The sequence below is a fragment of the Montipora foliosa genome, chromosome 5 (genome assembly GCF_036669935.1).
Source record: "Montipora foliosa isolate CH-2021 chromosome 5, ASM3666993v2, whole genome shotgun sequence".
Taxonomy (NCBI): domain Eukaryota; kingdom Metazoa; phylum Cnidaria; class Anthozoa; order Scleractinia; family Acroporidae; genus Montipora; species Montipora foliosa.
The window spans coordinates 19,844,196-19,864,195 of record NC_090873.1 but is presented as its reverse complement, the minus strand read 5'-3'; the positions used below and the strand labels follow the sequence as shown (position 1 = coordinate 19,864,195).

Sequence of the window (20,000 nt, the reverse complement as noted above, 5' to 3'; positions counted from 1 at the left end):
TATGTGGAAATTCTAGAAAAGAATGTCAATAATTGGCACAAAAGAATCTTTTTGGAATCATGGCACTCCACAATAGACAAAAATGCGGTAAACGAGCAGAAGCCATTCCCTTCTGTCTATAAGACATTATTGAAGCCCTAGGGGATAAAGTAACTTCTTATTTTAGTTTTAGCATATTACTCTCGAACAGCATATTTTAGTTACTCTGATGAAGACCGCGGTTGCAGTTGAAAATTCAGTTTTTTAAAGTTTTTTATCTAGATCAGTTTCAACCTTTTTTATAAACACCTTTTGTCATATAATGGATACTGATCGCCCATCAAGTATTCATAATTTTATTGTTTCATTTCTGTGACATTAATTTATTTAAGTTAGTAGAATAGCCTACGCAAGAATTAAATGACAACAAACTTACTATTGAATTCGAACTATTGAAACTCATAGCAAATCCCTTCTCATTCTGATGTGAAGCAACATTTATACGAAAATATCTGGTTGCAATATAATTATGAAGAATAAGAATGAAACTAGTACTAATCTTATTTTACTTCGTAAAGTACGTCATAATAGTGTAAACTATTTCGTCGCAGTATAATGTTGAACAAGAAGAAAAAAAAACTTCTGAAAAACTTCTCTAAAAACCTACTTTCTGAATTATTATCACTTTCTACAAGAAAATTATGTAAGAAATTATGTATGGTAATGTTTTTACTGAGTTTGGTTAAGGGGTCCAAATCCGCAGAGGGGGGTAAAAATCCGCTAGCGGTCCTATGGACCCCGGGCGTCTACTAGGACACCGAAAGGGCCCTTTTGACCAACGAGGCCGGTTTACTGTAAGATTCATTGGAATGCGTTCGGAGTTGAAAACAAGTGCTTTACGATATCTGCGGCATCAATTGCTTTCTTTAGTTTAGTTTTACGGAGAATAATTACCACCAGTTGGCTGGAGGCACACAGAGTGAAAGTTCAAAGCGTGACATCGAATTCGAAACCATGCGTGACAGAGAACACAGAATGAATTCAATTCAGTGCCGGCTATTTTAATTTCTTTCAGTTATGCGTGCAAACTATAGTATTGTTTCTTCAAATGGATGGTAAAGGCAGTGAAAAAAATGATTGAACAGAACGCACTTCCCTTTGGTCTGCTTTTACCATCGTCTTTTGTTTAAGAGCCTGGAACCGTATGTTTACTTATACTGTATAAAATTTGTATATTTACCTCTGTATCTTTGGTTATTTTGGTATTATCCATCTCATACAAGACTGCAAATGACACCTCTTGGTTTCCGTTCAAAATGCCATCATCACTTACATCTAATGCTTTGTACCTTACACGTAGCATAGGAGGAAAAATTTCACCATCAGTTGATCGCATCCTAATATTCAGTTCAATTTGTTCAGCATAACGTATCCACTTGTTGTTAACAGACATTCCAACTGTGCTTTCAACTAAATAAAACCTTCTGGTCAATTTCCATTTCCCTCTTTCACCTCCTTCATTGACAGCTTCACCTCCGTCCCTGTAATTTTCCACAAGAAGTGGCACAGGGTACAAGTTCTCACCCACAATGAGATACATGTCATAAAAGAACATTGAATTCTTCAGAAGCTCCTTCACAGCCACTGAGCAGGATGATCTGTATGTGGTTGCAAACTTTGATGCTGCTGCCATTTTTGAGGGTCGGTCTTGACAAAAATGAAGAATATCAAGACCCATTTCATACCCAACAAATGAGCCATTTAAGGTGAATACTGCAAAAATAAAGCTCAAGTCTGTGTTTGAATTAAACTGCTGAGTTATGTCTGTTTTGTCTAGAACTTCAGGGGCATTGCTGACTGATTTTTGATAATACAACCATGGCATTACCACTGGCCAGTCACTGTTGATGTTATTGACAAGCCTAGTTAAGGCTTTAGAAGTTACAAGGTCATTATACAGCTTACAGGCTTCCCCTAGGCCTGTCTGGACCATGTACGTGTAATCCAATAATACGCACAGGTTTCCCAACAACTGACAAGCAGTAAAATTTGAATAATCCCTGCACAATGCTTGAGCAGCTCTCAAGTTTTCCTCAAAATAAGTTGATTCAATTTCTTTGTCGCCGTATTTTACTTTGAATAAGTTCGGGGAATTAGGGATCAAGTCTGCCTTCTTAAAGCAAACACCTCCGGAAATATCGAAATCACCATCAATGCAGGAAATGCAAGAAGAATCATTGCCTTTGAGAAAGCTCCAGTGACAGCGCTGGCAAGCTTCTTCATAACTTGGACCTGTTCTTGTGCTTTCTTCGCAGCTAAGGCATTGTCTGATCTTTAATTGAACGCCATTTCGCTCTCGATCAACGGGAAAGCGATTTTCACGGCAATTATTACACGTGCCACTTTGCGCATTAAAACCGACGTCATTTGGACATACGATACAAAAGCTGCCATCAAGCGAGGTTGTTACGTTTGAAGACCCTCCTACGACGCAATTTTCGCATGTAATTGAAGGACCACCTTTATCGTCGAGCAGTTTGTATCCTGTTTGACAAACGCATGACAAAAGATCTTCACTTGGTTTTTGACCAGAAGCTCCACAATCCACGCACCGTAATGACGAAAACTGAAAATACTGATTTTGTTGACAGTCTTCTGGAGTCACGTTAGGGATCTTAAAGTCAATGCATCGTGAAAAAACACACCATGACAACAACAAGAACAATATCAACAACTTACGCGCCATTTTGGTCTCTGTCGTCTGCTGTGTTGTTTTGCCTTTACTCGTTTCCAGTCTTTTCAGTAAAAGATAAATTACATGTGGTTTACATGATATTTTCAATAGGTATGACCGCGTGAAGTTCAGTAGCTTGGGAAACTAGGAATCTGTAAAGGAAACTTGGTCGTTGGTCCGGCTGTCGAGAGCTGCTTTTGGTGCGTAGATATTTACTCCACTGCCATGGTGAAGGATCAGTACAGAGAGTCTGGAGTCACGAAAAAAATGTGAGCCTTTTGTTATTCAATTTTTATGTTTCAACGGGAGTTGTATCAATTTTCGCCTAAATCTTCAACGCATCTGCTAACTGGACGCCGTACTGTACGTGCTTACATTTGGAGCATCGGTAGAATCCATTAACTTATGACAAAATTTCCTTTGTGCCCTGGGAAAATGTAATCATCAGCTCGGAAGCCATCAGCTCTCGATAGTGGCGAAATTGTAACTGACCGACCTTGATCAGAAACAATCATCACGGTCAGCAGACACTGTGCCCCTGCCCCCCCCCCTCCCCCGGCTCCCCCCCTCCCCCGGCTCCCCTACCACCCCTCCCCCTGCTCCCCTACCACCCCTCCCCCTGCTCCCCTACCACCACTAAATGGACGACTTTACCTAATTAATAAAGGAAATATTTATCAATGCTTAAAAGAACATTGAATTCTTCAAAAGCTCCTTCACTGTGAGCCACTGAGCAGGACGATCTGTATGTGGTTGCAAACTGTGATGAACATTTTTTGAGGGTTGGTCTTGACAAAAATGAAGACTATCAAGACCCATTTCATACATTTCAAGGCCTATTACAATTTGATGTGTTTGCTGCAAAGTGGGAAAAAAGGTGCTATCCTGGAGAAACAACAGTTGAGACCCTCTGTATAAACTACAGCGTTATTGGTCCAACTGAGTTGCACTGTAGGGCACTTTTTCATGGTGCAAGTAATCAAAAGGAGCATGAAAATTGACTGCTTGGTGTCAGCACAGGTTACTCTTATTAGACATAAATCGACAAGCAATTTCTTACATGTACCTTTTCCCAGCTCTCAGGAATCCTAGCCGCTGACATGAATTTACTTTATTTACATCAAGTTAAAGCATCCTGAGCTATTAGTTTAGTTATAAGATATGAGTATATGACGATGGTTTGACTTCTCAACTACCTTCAGCTTTACTTTTGAAGCACTACATTTTAATGAGGCTTCCATTCCATAATTTGCAGCTTTATGCTTAGCTTGTGAGCTTCTTGCATCAGTCTAGAAAACAGGAGGATCTTAGTATAAAAATACTGACCAGTCCTGTAGATGTAGTAGTCAGGGAGCAGAAACCGAAAAATAAGAGTTTCGTTCAACCATCGCCACAGAAAATGTTTGCCGCCTGATTCTTATAGAGGAAGACCTCCTGATTAAGGCCAGGTAGTTCGTAAAGTTGAATTGTGGTATAGGTTTCGAGTTAAGGGGATGTTTTCTTGCCCACCTCACCGCTCAGCATGGAAATGAGGCTACACACTCAAACGCAGTTTACATCGCTATTTCTTGGTGAAAATCAACGAAATCAGCCATTTAAGCTAAATTCACTAAATACACATTTGCTTCATTTGGAAGTTATTAAATATGTCACGTGATTGGTCACGTGATTTTAAATGTGACCAGTAACGAACCTGTGACTATTAACAAACGTGCGTTCGCCGTTGTGTGGAAGAACAGCCTCGCAAAAACAAAACATGTATCCCTTCTTTATTAAATTAACTTTCTTTTGCTCTTTCTATCGTCTTAGCAAAGCCTTTGGGTATAAAAACTGTTTACTGTATATCACTTTTATCAGTCTAGATCTAGCTCGCAAACGAGTCTAGTCCCTTGGAGGCAAACAAACAAATCACTTGTAAATGAAAAATGAAGCTGTTACTCGTTTCGGTTTTAGTCTAGCTATTTGCCATAATATGGGCTTTAAATGAGCATTAATAATCACAATGAGTTATATGAGAAACCCATAAGGGTTGAAACGTGTAACGCGCGTTCACAGCTTCCGAATATTCAGTGCGAACTGATTGCTTGAATGTTTCAGTGCTAAATACCATATTTGGAAACCCCTCGCTCTTGTTGTTCCAAATATGGTACTTAGCAAATTGAATATTCAGAAGCTTGTTTCCCAGCACAGATGGGGCCGTTACACGTTTCAACCCTTATGGGTTTCTGGTTATATATATATATATATATATATATATATAACTGAATAAATGTTTGAAAGAAAATTTGCCCTGAGCGGGATTTGAACCCACGTCCCCCCATTACTAGTCGGGTGTGATCACCACTACACGACTAGTAATGGGGGGACGTGGGTTCAAATCCCGCTCAGGGCAAATTTTCTTTCAAACATTTATTCAGTTAAAAATATGATTATTTGGGGTGTGCATTGTCAGGGTTTCTCTCCTACACTCTCTCTCTCTCTCTCTCTCTCTCTCTCTCTCTCTCTCTCTCTCTCTCTCTCTCTCTCTCTCTCTCTATATATATATATATATATATGTGTGTGTGTGTATAATTCCATTCAGATATTTTTCGGTTTTGAAAAAGACGTTGAACTAATTAAATAGTGGTGTACTTTTTATCAGTTTTTGATAGGGAATATAGGTTAAAAACTTATAATTAATAAGAAGCGCAATGTTTTGTTCTGTTAGACTGCCAGTGATATTAAAGTAAAACTGTCTTGCAAACAAAGACCTATTGTAGCCTCGTTATACGTTTCTATCCGGATTCATGTCGAGGCTCTCCAATATGGCGGCGCCCATGGCCACTTGGCTAGAACTCTCGCTACTCTGACTGTAAGTATACTAATTCAATTGCCAAATTTCAATTAAAACAGTTTAGAAGTTGAATGCTTGAGTTCATAATAATTTTTTGCCTATAGTGTGATATTATATGATGAAAAAATATACAATGAAGAAAAATCATTTTCTAATTTATGATTTCATTTGACCATTAAAAAAATCCTACTAGCCGTTATTATACAATTTCGGGTCTTTTAAAGTATCTTTTCTTTTCAGTAATGATAACTAGTTTTAAAATTAGTTTTTGTTTTGTATTGCTTTGTAATTTTGAAGTGGCAAAATAAATAAATAAATAAATAATTAAATAAATAAAATATTACTGTTTTGAAGTATAGATGTGTACGTTGACAAATTTAGAACGCCTTTTCATATTTTTGTTAAAAGACAACTGTGATGGGTGTGTCATGTTCTGAATTGGTGCATTTTTCAGATTGATTTCCATGGCTAGTAAGGAGCAAGATAACCCTTCTGGTTTCAATATAACGTCTCGTCAAAAGCGGCGAAAATTGGTTAAATGCATTATTTGCCAGGTCGATAAAGAGGAAATTTTAAGAAAAGGGAAAGAGTCTTCTATTGACACTTTGAACTCAACCTTCGTAAAGACGAAGTGTATGATAGATTGCACAAGGACTTACCCAGTTTTCTAAACCAAGATGTTTTTTGGCATTCCACATGCTATTCGTCCTACACCAATGAACACAACATACAGCATGCTACTGGCATTCATGAAAGCAAAGTGGAGAGTGAAGCTGGTAATGAGGAAACACGCAGAATTTCAAGGTCGTCAGCTGGTGTCCATATAGATTGGTCTAAGTGTTTTATTTGTCGAAATAAGACGTATAAAAAATGCAGAGAGATGCATAATGTTTGTACATTTGAAGCATGTGAGTCAGTTTGAAAGGCAGCAGAAAGCAAAGGTGATGAAGAAATGCTGCATGTTCTCATTTCAGTCAACAACGACCTAATAGCTATAGCTGCTGAGGCAAAGTATCATAAGACGTGTTTCGCTTCCTATATTAGCAAATCCAATCTAAAGCACAAAGGCTTTAAAGAAATAGAAGGAGAAGCATCTTATGATAGAGCATTCAAAGAGATGGCAGCCGAAATTATTGAGGGTATTTACCAAGGAAAGGCATACGTAATATGTCATCGCTTTTGTCGAAATATCGCGAACTCCTGGAGAACAAGGGAATCAAGGCCGAAAGTTATGGCAAACAGCACCTGAAACTTCGACTTCAAAAGCACTTTGGAGAAGATATCGTGTTCCACCAGCATCCCGACAGGAGTAAGCCTGAGGTTATTTATTCGAGGAACATATCTCTGCAAGACGTGCTAAATGCTTCAGCTGCACAGAATGCCAGACCTGTAAGCAATGTTTCGTTTAATGCCGCTCAGCAGATTGCAAACACCGCTCGGCGGATAAAGGAGGAAATACGTAAGTGCAGTGGCATCACATTAAAACCCCTTAACGTGGACGATGTGTCCCTCGAGTCATCAAGAAGAATAATTCCTCCCAGTCTGTACTGGCTGGTTCGTTTGCTGATTACATCCGATGAGTCTGGAGTAGAGGACTTTGACCACCCGGTAAAGGTAGTCAGTGATAAGCTGGTTACAGTTGGTGCTGCTAGAGAGCTGTTTTGACGCCTTTTGATCGCCACCAATGTGAGGCAGATTAACCTCAAAGAAGTTCTATGCTATGAGCTTTCATCTGTCCCGTTCTCCTTGGCTTATCAAGATGGCAGCTTAAGGAAGACAAACAAGAGCACCCTGGCAACTCTTATTGAAAGCAAAGTTAATGTTTGCCCACGACTCGAACCTTTTCCACGATACACCATTCATCTTATCGATGGCATGGCTTTAGTTCAAGTACTGAAATCAGCGGGGAGTAGTACCTTTGGGGAACTAGCATCCAAGTACTTTGAAGCTATCTCCACACCACTCGCCAACTGCAAAGAAGTTCACATTGTCTTCGACCAATACTGGGATGTGTCCATAAAAGCAGGAGAACGTGCACGCAGAGGTTCCCTGAACGCTTCGTTGGAGGTTAAGATCCACAGACCTTCTACTCCTGTACCGAAACAGTGGGGGAAGTGTATTCCTAATCCGCAGGACAAGACAAGTCTATGTGACTATCTATCAGAGTCGTTTTGCCTCTTAGGATGGCAGCAGCTCCCTCCTGAGACGAATCTTGTCATTGCTGGAGGATTTGAGAATGGCAGACGGGCAGTGATAGTCAGAAGAGGTCACTGCGAAGACGTGGACGTTCTGGAATCAGACCACGAAGAAGCAGACACAAGGTGAGATAAATAGGTTCTTAAGTCCAGCTATAAAGTCGAATCTCAAACGGCGATCTCAATCCAATTGAAAACATAACACCCTTTTATTAGTGCAACAACATGATATAATCATTAATTAAATGTGTATTATTGTTCGACAGGTTACTGCTGCATGCTAAGTATGTTGCAGATACCTATCCAGCGTGTTGCATTGTCTTACAATCACCAGACACGGATGTTCTTGCTCTCAGCGTATCCCATTTCTCTGATATAGACTGCACTGAATCTTGGTTCAAAACTGGCGTGAAAGACAGTGTCCGTTATGTTCCAGTTCACGATGTATCGCAAGAGCTTGGCGAAAAAATGTGTCGTGCCCTTGCGGCCTTACACGCCATTACTGGATGCGACTCCACCAGCGCCCTTGCCGGGATCGGTAAGAAAAAGGGATGGCAAGTTGTATTACGCCATGAACAGCATTAAGACAGTCTAGGTCTTCTAGGTTCCGAGCGAAACCTGAGTGATGGCGTCGCCACCCAATGTGAAGCTTTCATCTGTGATCTCTATCCGAGCTCAAGGATGAAACCACGCACTGTGGATGAGTTGAGGTATTTCCTGTTTTGTAAAAACAGAAAGCAGAAGAACGAGCTTCTCCCACCCACATCTGACAGCCTGCTGCAACACTTGAAAAGAGTTAACTATCAGACGTTTGTTTGGAGAAAGGCTCTGACTGCAATCCAGCATCTCCCGCAGCCCGAAAGTAATGGGTGGGTGAGGGAGGACTCCTCACTGAAGCCGGTTTACATTACAAAAGAGCCAGCCCCGAGTAGCCTTTTGGAACTGACGACTTGCACATATCAGAGCGGGTGTCAGATCAACTGCTCGTGTAACAACACAGGCTTATCATGTTCAGAGGCATGTTATTGCATGGCCAGCAGTGACATGTGTAGAAATCCGCACAGAGTTCTGTTAGACTTCATTTCTGATTCTGATTCCGAGGACTCTGATTCAGAGTGAGAACAATAATTCTCGTTGTTGTCATTAGTACTATAGTCACAAATCCGAATATTGCAGTTGTATCTTAAATCAGAAACGAGTAACGGCGACATTTTCTTTATTTTTCATTTACAAGTCATTTGTTTGTTTTCCTCCAAGGGACTAGACTCGTTTGCGAGCTAGATCTAGACTGATAAAAGTGATATACAGTAAACAGTTTTTATTCCCGAAGGCTTTGCTAAGACGATAGAAAGAGCAAAAGAAAGTTAATTTAATAAAAAAGGGATACATGTTTTGTTTTTGCGAGGCTGTTCTTCCAAACAACGGCGAACGCACGTTTGTTAATAGTCACAGATTTGTTACTGGTCACGTTTAAAATCACGTGATCAATCACGTGACATACTTAATAACTTCCAAATGAAGCAAATGTGTATTTAGTGAATTTGGCTTAAATGGCTGATTTCGTTGATTTTCACCAAGAAATAGCGATGTAAACTGCGTTTGAGTGTGTAGCCTCGTTTCCATGCTGAGCGGTGAGGTGGGAAAGAAAACAACCCCTTAACTCGAAACCTATACCACAATTCAACTTTACGAACTACCTGGCCTTAATCAGGAGGTCTTTCTCTATAAGAATCAGGCGGCAAACATTTTCTGTGGCGATGGTTGAACGAAACTCTTATTTTTCGGTTTCTGCTCCCTGACTATAGTTTCATCATCAGTATTTTAATCATTTTTACCAAATTTATTGTTTGCAGAAGCCATGTTAACTTTGGCCTATTTTCACCGGAGCAGATGCACCAGTATGCTCATATTCACTGTGTCAGCAAAAATTTGTACAATCAGGACTCTGGACGTACCCCTGTTCCATTTGGAGTATTGGACTCTCACATGGTTTGTACTAAGTTTAATATCTTTAGGACAGCTCAACCAATAAGCATTGTAATAAATCCTTGATCAGCTCTGGTATCCAGAAACCAGTGAACAATTCATTCAAGTTACAATAGGGAACAAGAGTCAAGTGGAATAGCAAAGTATTCCATTCAACAGTTTTCACCAGATTAAATAACTAACCCACATGTAGAAACTTGGATTCTGTTCGGTTGAAACTATCTTCAGACCAGTGGACAAAATGAAATATATGCAGGCCAAATTACGCAAGAGGCCAACTGCAATAATAATATTAAAAGGTAACAAGTCATTGTCAAGTGACAGTGTTTCCAGGTCACTTAACCTATTGACTTCTGACCTGCCCCCCATTCATGAGTAAAATCATCCTGCATTAGACAGAGTAAATTCTATTAAATCTCACTCCCAGGTGTCAATGGGCTATAAAAAAATAGTTAGCTTACAGTCTTCTTGCATTGTCTCTTTAACCTCACTTTACACCTGCAATACAATAAATTCACCACCATTAATCACCTGTTGGTTGTGATTTTTAGGGAACAAGTTCCAAAGATCGCAGTTGTGAAACATGTGGTAAAGCTTTGGCTGACTGTGTTGGTCACTATGGATATTTAGACCTTGAACTTCCAGTTTTCCACGTTGGCTTCTTTAGATCAACCATTGTGATTCTGCAAACAGTATGCAAGGTATAGTCACTTTGGTGAAAAATCACTGTGGTGTAATAATAAAATTGAAGGGGTTTACACCAGTAATACCATTGTTTTTTCTCCTCGGATAGTCATTTGGGGTAGACCTTTGCTAATGAAGTCAATTGTCATTTTGGAAAGTAGTTGGAGTGCAACTGAGATGTACATGTAAAAAATTAAATACATGTACCAAGGAACTTCAAATCTTAGTTGAAAGTTCTAACTATAGAGAAAGGAAATTATAGTACCCGAAAAATACCTAAGTACAAATTAATTAATGTGGTACGGTAACTGTAATGACCTCAGGGATGGTTCTATTTTTTTCCTTTATGAATAAAATATTGTTCATGCAATTGGCCACATCAGTTCTAGTTCCCCATTTATGCATTTTAAATCATCAGTGTTAATTTCTTGACTTACTTGACTTAAGCCTTTAGGTTCCCTGTGGAACATAGTGCAGCAACAACACTCCTCCAACGCACTCGGTTCTGTGAGGTCCTCCTCAGCTGTGCCCATGTCGTACCAACGGCATTCACCTCTGCATCAGTGCTCCTGCACCAGGTCTGTTTCGGTCTTCCTACTTTACGCTTTCCTTGTGGATTTCAGTCGAGGGCTTGCTTGGTGACATTTGAGGGGGACTTCCTGAGTGTGTGGCCGATCCACTCCCACTTCGTGTTTTTTGATCTCCACTTCAATGGGGCTTTGACCAGTCTTGTCCCAGAGGTCGGCGTTGGAAATGACGTCTGGCCATCTGATGTTGATGATGTTTCTGAGGCATCTGTTGATAAAGGTCTGCAGCTTGTGGGTGTTTGATTTAGTGGTTCTCCATGTTTCGGAGCCATACAGTAAGACAGACTTGACGTTGGTGTTGATGATTCTGATCTTGTTGTGGAGGGAGAGGGCTGAAGAATTCCAACTGGGGCGGAGGGTGTTGAATGCATGTCTGGCCTTGTTGATCCGGCTCTTGATGTCTTCGTTAATTTCTTAGGCCCCGTTTATGTGGAAAAAAGTTGTTCTGGGTAGAAGGGCCACTCGCCCACACAAGCTACCCTGGGCGAGCCAACTTTTCTAGCTGACATTTCCTTAAGATAAAACCAGGCGAACCGTTTATATGAGGAAAAAAAATTGGCACGGCTAGAAGGGTGACTCGCCTAGCCGGGTCACGCTTTTTCAACGGTAGGATCACCCTCCTATCTGGGCCAACTTTTTTCCATGTAAATGTTGTGTCATTTTGTTCCTTAGGTTAATTTGCAACCAAACTAGGTCATTTTGTTTCAACCTAGTAGGTTATTAGGAACCGTCTAAAAAAGGGTTTCCCTTTTTTGGGGGATGTAATGTAAAAAAATGGGGCCTGGATTTTTAGGGGGAATAAAAAAGAAAACACCTTTCTCCACCTTTCCCTTGCCTTCCGTTCTTCGTCCACTTACCGTCTCACCCTCTCCTTCCCCCTTACTGTCCTTGCTTACTACCAACGGACTGTGCTTCTTAGCTTGAACTTTCACAACATTCCATGCCACTCCAAGGATGGGAACCTTTGCACCATAGGACATCCGAGATTACTTCTCCTCTGTATTAACCACTAAGCCATCGAATCAGCAACTGAAGTCGTTTAGCTATTTCCAAGCCTTCACGACAACCACCATTTCGCACATGCGTAAATGATATAAAGTGAGACGTAGAAAAATTAATAGTCAAATATTGTACGAAGTTTATTTACGTCGCTATGCAAAATACACCATGAACAAGGCATCATTCCTAGTCATGATAACAAACCGATTTTCGCCGCAAACACAGCGTTCCCACAGTGAAAAAAAGATCGTAGCATGGGCAAATAGAACAACAAAAGATAACCTTTGAAGTTTAATCAAAGAAAAGAATTCGTCTGCGAAACACTGGTGTCATCATCTTGGAGAAACCGCTTGTAAAAAAACATACATGACTGTATAACCATTCACAGAACAATACCGTATGAAGTGGTTTTCGGAATCTCTCGGAGAAAAGAGATTAAATAGCCACAAATGAGTGGACAAGTCACAGCTACATCACATGCAGAGCAGGAAATGGTAAATAATTTGAAAAAGTGGCAGGATGAGCCTGACATTAAAGGAGAGCGGTGTCTGACACTTGCCAACTGCAAACCGCGGACTGCAGACTAACCCTGAATCACAGTTATTTAAAGCTAATCGCTTAAAAATGGCTCCTGAGGCTTAAATTTTGTTTATCAGCACCGTTTGAAATGGGTGTTTAGCTTAAATACTGCTTATCAGTGCTATTTGCAAGTAGCCAGCAGTCTGCCTTTTGCAGTTATCATACACCAGAAAGGGAAGAAGAAAAAGAAGAAGTTCGAACTTCAGGATTATGTGATGCTGAAAATTAATAAAATGGAAAAGGAAACGCCCCTTCATCCAAATGTGCTACTTGCTCAAATTGAAGAACTTGAAGGGGACTGTGCCAAAATAAGCACAAAATTTGGATTTATCACTACAAGCAGACTCAGCAAAATTGAAAAAAAGAAACAAATATTTTATTGAACATAAATTATTCAAAAGAAATAACACTTACAAATAGTTTACTTCATAGAAAGTGCGGCGTACGGGGTTTTATGCACGAGTTGTTTGTGTCAAAAACCCGAACGAGCGAGGAACGAGCGAGTGAGGGTTTTTGACACAAACAACGAGTGAATAAAACCCCGTACAAAGCACTTTCTATGTCGTAAACTCTTTATTACACATAACATGAGAATTTTCATTAAAATAGTTTTCTGAACGCGAATTAGAAACAAAAACTCACTAACAATAGAACCAAATGCAAATTTAATTTAATTCAATAACAAAGTACGATTTGCACGATTTGCACGATTTGCACGAGATGCACGAGTGATTGGCATGGAAACGCCTTTACGCTATCGCTGATTGGTTATACTTTCACATGTGAAATAGCTGTACGCCATTCTGATTGGCTGTATAGGTCTTTTTCACATGTGAAAATAAAGCGTATAGATTTGTACAAATGAGCTTTATGGAATAAAATTCTCATGTTATGTGTAATAAAAGAGCATTCAAAATGGCTTCTAATCAATAGATTATGAACCCTTTTTCCTGACTTTTGAAAGTTTTGTTTTTACATGCCTTTGATTATTACGAATTTAAAGTACATGTACTGGTAAGCAAAAGATAGAGGAAATAACTAAAGCAAATTAAAAATCAACAAGACATCATGTATGTTTCAGTTCTTTTATTCCTTGGATGATAATTCAATTGTTGCCCTCTGCCATCCTAAGGAGATTTATCAATGAACAATGTCCTAAATTTAAGCTCTGAGAAAGAAAAGTAGAATCGGTTAGCATGCACTGTATACCTAACCCCAATCTTAATGCTAACCATTTAAAATCAGTGCCTAGACTTAAAAACCATTGGGGTTTTATAAAATACTCATGAAAATCTAAGCTGCACTAAGTTCATCCCCTTTCCTCTAGGATCAATTTACTAACCAACATCTTACACATACTTACTAACAATTGATAGGTTTTTTTTTATGTTTCCTTCTATCAATTTCAACCTAGTTTAAAATAAAAATGACCTAGGTTGAAACAAAATGACCTAGTTTGGTTGCAAATTAACCTGAGGAACAAAATGACCTGCAACATAAACACTTTGGCTCGCCTAGCTAGCAGGTCAACTCGGTCAAGTCAAGATAATGAGAGCAAGTGCAAGTACTGTCTGTAGTCTCCTGTTGATTGAAACTGAGGCTTCTTTCATCATATAAATGGTCACTTAAAGTTGACTGGGCTGGGAAGCTGACCCTCTTACTCAGGACAACTTTTCTCCATATAAGCAGGGCTTTTAAGTCAGTAAATGTCAGAAGTCAGTCCAGCAATCTTGCGCACATTTTGACAGAATATTTTACATGTAGCTTTGAAAGTGGTAATTAGCTAGGCTAATTAGCCTCGATTAGCTAGGCTATTATAATAATTCTTTATTTTCACACGATAGTGTTTTAAAGCTGAACAGCTTGTGGCGTCGTGCACAAATTAAATCAAATCAAATCAAATCAATACATATCAAATTTTGCGGGGTAAGGATCAATGGAAAATGTACGAAAGGTGAATGTATAATAAACTTGAACTTGGTATAAAATCAATAGATTTTTTACGTGCTAACTTGGTTGTCTAATGTCCACAGCTCAAAATATGTTATTTTTTAATTTCCCTGTGTCATTGATTCTCTAAAACTTCAAATAAAAAAAGATTTTGCAAAGATACCAGTGATTCACGTTACACCTTGGTAATGTTTATAGCATGGGAAAGGATTATCTTTGGGAATATGTACCGGTAAATTTTATGCTAAATAAAGTTGGTGTTACTTGAAAATAAATAGAATGTTCAGTTAATCTTGGGATTCCTAGCTTCCAAACTTCATTGTTTAATAATTTTAATTTCAGACTGTTTGTTGATCTTAAAGCCCGTTTACACAGTTTCTATTCAACATTATTTTGACCAAACGTTTTAAGAATGAAGAAACGGATGTTCAGCAAATGTTGGACGCAAAAACAAAGTTGTGTGGAGGCCTTTCAAATGGTTTCAACATTGCGCCCAGAAAAGAACGAACACTTTCACGAAATTTTGATTTCGAGGAACTAAGAACTCGAAACCAGTCTCTCTCATCCAGATAAACTACGCCATTATGTTAATTTGTGCGGCCTGATGTGAGCGTGCCTGTGTTCTACACTAATTGGCTTGTTGAGTGTTCAAATGGCTTGAACATCATTAAACATTTTCGAGAACAAAGGAAAAGTTAGATAGATCTTGAAAAGTTTAAACCAATTTTAAACTTGATTCAATGTACGCTTTCAACAAGCTTTCAACATTTTTTACACTTTCAACAATGTTGAACGACCTGTTCAAGAGTACCGAATATTTGGTTCAACAAAGTGTTGAGTGCATGTTGAAGCAAATGTTGAAACTGTTTAAACAGGCCTTTATGCAACAGACAACAATAAAGCTGTAAAATGTAGATTGAAATAAACTTTACCTACCTCTACATACGGTTGCCCTGACTCGTCTTTTCTTTGTCATCAGAGTGCAAACTAAGTTCGTTTTAGACAGATTTGTGGCTTACGGATTTTTACAATGTTGTTGGTTGTCATTTCTTCTCATAAAGCGAAGCAAGGCCAGTGACTCAGGGTGATGACAAAGAATGACATCATAAAAATTCAGAAGCCACAAACCCATCTAAAATGGACACAGTCTGTGCTTCGATTGTACAGAAAAAGGGTGAAGTGTCTCCATTAATTTTCCAACCTGTTTACACTGCAGTGCTGTTCTAATCATAAGAAACAGACTTTTATTTTTCTAAGAGAGTCACCATTCTTTAACAGACTTGTTCAAGAGTCCTTTTGCCACCGCAAGAGAAGAAACATTTCTTGGATCAGTTAAGTCGCCCTGGAGTCTCTGCTTTGATGAGAAAGGGTATCAAGAAGAAGATTGTTGACAAGTGTAAAAAGATTTCTCATTGCCCTTACTGTGAAGCTTTGAATGGTAGGTCTGTTGACTCATGATACCACTCTCACTTTTGGTTGCAATGTTGCAACCATTCAAGTACTGGCTAAAACCAGTTGCACAAATTTGAACATTAGTCAGCAACAATAGTTAGAATCTCAACTGGCTGGAGGCAAACCAGTTGACTCTTTACAATTTATTGTTATTCCAGCCAAGAAGTTGCACCCGGGACTACATGTTTCTCCTCTGATGCCTGCGTACCGGTGGCTCAGTTGGTTGAGCATGGGGCTGTCATGTGGGAGGTAGTGAGTTTGATTCTGGCCAGACCAACACTCAGGGTCTTAAGATAACTGAGGAGAAAGTGCTGCCTTTGTAATCACATCTTCAAATGGTTAGACTTTCAAGTCTTCTTGCATAAGGACTGTAAATCGGAGGTCCTGTTTAGTATGGGACAGTAAAGAACGCACTCACTATTCGATAAGAGTAGTGGATGTAGTCACTGGTGTCGTGGTCTGACCTCAACTGGACGGGGGGCAACTTTCACTTCCTAAATTAATATTATTGTAAACTGCGTAACAAGCATTCTGGCTGAAGTCCCCCACAAAAGCACTGTAAGTTAGTTCTGAAAAGCCCAGAGGGAAGAGACTAAAATTTAATACATGTAGCTTCACTTCACTTCACTTCAAACCTCCTCCGCATCCGCTGGCAGGACAAGATCCCTGACATGGCAGTTTTGGAGAGAGTGCACAGACATACCCAGCATCATCACCGCCATTGCGTAAGGCTCAGTTCCATTGGGCAGGTCACATGGCCTTCATGCCAGATATCTGCATCACAAAGCAAAGTTCTCCTCTCTGGGGAACTAGAGAAAGGCAATTGCCCAGTTGGACACCCAAGAAAATGGTACAGTATTAAGACAGTCTGAAGAACACCCTCAAGGATATAATTATCCATCCCCACAGACACCTGGGAAAGAAAAGCTTCTAATAGACGCAGACTGGCACACACTAATCTGTAAAGATACAACAACAATAGAGCAGAACAGAACAAAAAAAGCTGATTGCAGAAATGAAAAGAGTACAATGCAGACAGAACCATTTGTAACCTGGATACCCCACCCACCCTCATGTGTCCCCATTTGGATCGAGACTTCTTCACACGAATTGGCCTCATCAGCCATCTTGGTATGGATAACCCAAGATTAACAAGACTAATAATTATTAGTGAATTTGATGGTCATCATCGATTCCGATGAAGGAACAGGGTTTGCATGTAATGTGCCTTCACCTTGCACTGAGTGGCTTGTTTTTTTTTTTTTTGGGAGCTACGGTACTGTAGATAATTGTGTTTTCTTTTTTCCTCAAAAACCAATATTATTCTGATTTGTTTTGTTATTATTTCTAATTAAATGCAAAGTACTTAATTGTGGTTAGTGAAAATTACATAATTATAATTACAGTACTGTAACAGTAGTTGATTGATGAAAATGTACCATGTTGTGTGTTGTTTAAACCATCAGGTTTTGTACGAAAAAGTGGTATGATGAAGGTTGTACATGAGAAGTACAAATCAGCAAGGAAGTTTGTTGATCCTGTTATCTCAGAATTCCAAGCATCATTTGGCCCAGCAATAGAATACAACAAAGAGCTGGACACCTTAGTGAACAAAGCACAGGTGAGAAGAAGGTTGACTATACATGTAAGGCCAATATAATTGTCATTGCAATCATTGAATCATTGTCATTATCATTATCATCATCATCTTCTCATCATGGTCATTATTGTTTGGAAGTTTTTGGTACGGCAAAGGGTTTAAAGTGCCCATAATGTGAAAAGTTTTATTTTCCTAGTATTTGAAAGTCCATGTTAAAAAATGAACTTTTGGGATTTCAGAATTTTTCGATTCGAATGGAATGAAAAGATCATTGAAGACTGACAAACAAGATTCGCTTTCAGGAACAGCATTGTACAAGCGTTGATTTAATTCCCTCTTGAGATCTTTGTTATCCTCTTCTTCTTTTCTGTATTTTTGAAGCCATTCCTCATCTGCTAGTGGTTCGTCTGCGTAGGGTTCCATGTAGTTCTGGGTTTCAGCTGCCTGACTCATTGAGACAGCAACTAGGTGCCCAAAAATTCTGTTTGAAAATCCTTGATTTTGCTGCTGTGTTCGCTTCAGGATTCAGAAGCACTTTCCTTGATGATAGACATAGACATATTTTTTGTTTACTGAAAAATACCCAAAACAATCACAAAGCGATACCTTGGCGTTGATCACCTTATAGAAAACAAAGGACCCACACCAACAAGCATTCCTTAACTTCCGTCACAGTGAGCCCTTGAAATGAAAATTTGGTTTTGGTCACTGTATGACTGTACGTACTTCTACCCTTCCATGTATCACTATGCCGATGTGACCACTATCATGGCTCAAGTTTAGAGCTCATCGAGGTGGCCATACTCCAGCTAGTTTACAGCATACATCTTTGATATTGGACATCCATGTTATGGTCAATTGAGCTCATTGCTGACCAGGTACTGGGTTTTGATTGGATCGCAGGCTCAAGCCAGGTTAACTTATTGCAATTTACAAAATTTAATTAATAACCCGGGAGCTCCGCTTTTAGGCTTGGGTAAATCTATAGTATCATGATTGTGTTTGTTGGGGTTGCTATTACTTCTGAAATGGTAACAAATCAGATCCAACCAATAACTGTATGTCGGCCAACGTGCAGTGATTGCCAAGGCTTTGACTGATGCATATGTCGGCTACATGATGTATATGTCATCTATGCGTTGTCTGCATAAGACGCTTGTCTACAAACTTGCCCTTCTTTTAGCCTTGAAGAGCTTGTTTGTAGTTTTTGAGTTTGAATGTTTATGCTAGAAATAATCAACCTTTAAATTCATCAGTGCTATTTTCTTTTCTGTCTCTTGACCTAATCAGCATAAGTGTATTAATAGCCTACTGGTACTAAGAAATAATGCCATATGGCTGATAAATTTGGTATCAACAAGTTTGCAATGAGAGTATTTACACTTAACTGTCATACACTGTTCCTAAGTATTGTGACATCTGCTGAACAGAATAATGTTGACTGCTTTGGGTCAGCTGACAATTATTATTATTACCACTGCACCATCCAAAGTATTTTTGGTGTTCTGCATGTGTTGATCATTTGACAGTAGTGACAAATTGACCAATGCACATCAGCCGACTTTTTAATTTGTGGAATCAGATTTGTTACCCTTTCATCATTATCATAACTTTATTACCGGTACATTTCCACCGATCTGTTCGTGTTTACGTCAGAAACCTTTGAAACTCTTCGGTCCAATGTTGGAAATCTTCAAAAGACTTCAGTTGAACCTCGGACACCTTCTAAATTCTTCGGGTCAACTTCGGAAAACTTCGGACGTCTTTGGGTAAACTTTGGAAATCTTCAGAAGTCTTCGGGTCAACTTTGGATGCTTTAGGGTCACCTTCCTAAGTCTGTTAATTTCAGAAGAATTAATTTCGTGTCAACTTTGCAAAAAAAAGTAATTGGTACTCCTGGAGAGTACAATTTGGGATTAATTGTACACCTCTCATCCAATCAGAATCCACCAATTTTGTGAGTGTACTATAATAGGGGAAATAGTTATCATCGTGATAATTATAGTCATCAATATCCCTATTGCCATAATTGTCTCCCTGTTGTGCTGTTCTTACATTGTAGACTGTTGTATATCATCGTGTGCTTAACCAATATTTAAATGCACAAAATTACAGTATAATTATTATAATTATTACTGTTACATGTATTCTAGTGTTCAATGGGCATCAGTGCAGAGTGATTAATTTTTATAAAATTAATGGTCTCAACTTTTCAAGTTTATCTTTTTTCTTTTTTATCATTTGCTTCTTTTTGTGCAGGAAGTTCTTAATCCATTGCGAGTCATAACCTTGTTTGAACAAATACCAGATCAGGTCAGTGTGATATAACTCTACGGACTTTACTTTCCTGTGAGGCCAGTTTATTGCAATATTATTACAGGCTTCAGTTTGAAAAAAAGGTACAGCATACATGTACACTGCA

At 39.1% G+C, this 20,000-nt stretch overlaps 2 protein-coding genes across 2 annotated transcripts in view; one reads left to right on the top strand and one right to left on the bottom strand.

The window, feature by feature from the left end:
* LOC138003736 (meckelin-like) overlaps nt 1–2,741 on the bottom strand; it is a 22,033-nt gene extending 19,292 nt beyond the window's left edge. Inside the window, exon 1 of the mRNA XM_068849959.1 lies at nt 1,220–2,741. Within this exon, the coding sequence (XP_068706060.1) occupies nt 1,220–2,725 (1,506 nt within the window). The 5' untranslated portion in view covers nt 2,726–2,741. The remainder of the gene's footprint in view (nt 1–1,219) is intronic.
* Nucleotides 2,742–2,841: 100 nt separating this feature from the next.
* The window catches only part of LOC138003735 (DNA-directed RNA polymerase III subunit RPC1-like), a 63,639-nt gene continuing 46,480 nt past the window's right edge, over nt 2,842–20,000 (top strand). Inside the window, exons 1-6 of the mRNA XM_068849958.1 lie at nt 2,842–2,982; nt 9,595–9,730; nt 10,279–10,428; nt 15,805–15,964; nt 17,445–17,599; nt 19,838–19,891. Coding sequence (XP_068706059.1) covers nt 2,939–2,982; nt 9,595–9,730; nt 10,279–10,428; nt 15,805–15,964; nt 17,445–17,599; nt 19,838–19,891 — 699 coding nt within the window. The 5' untranslated portion in view covers nt 2,842–2,938. The remainder of the gene's footprint in view (nt 2,983–9,594; nt 9,731–10,278; nt 10,429–15,804; nt 15,965–17,444; nt 17,600–19,837; nt 19,892–20,000) is intronic.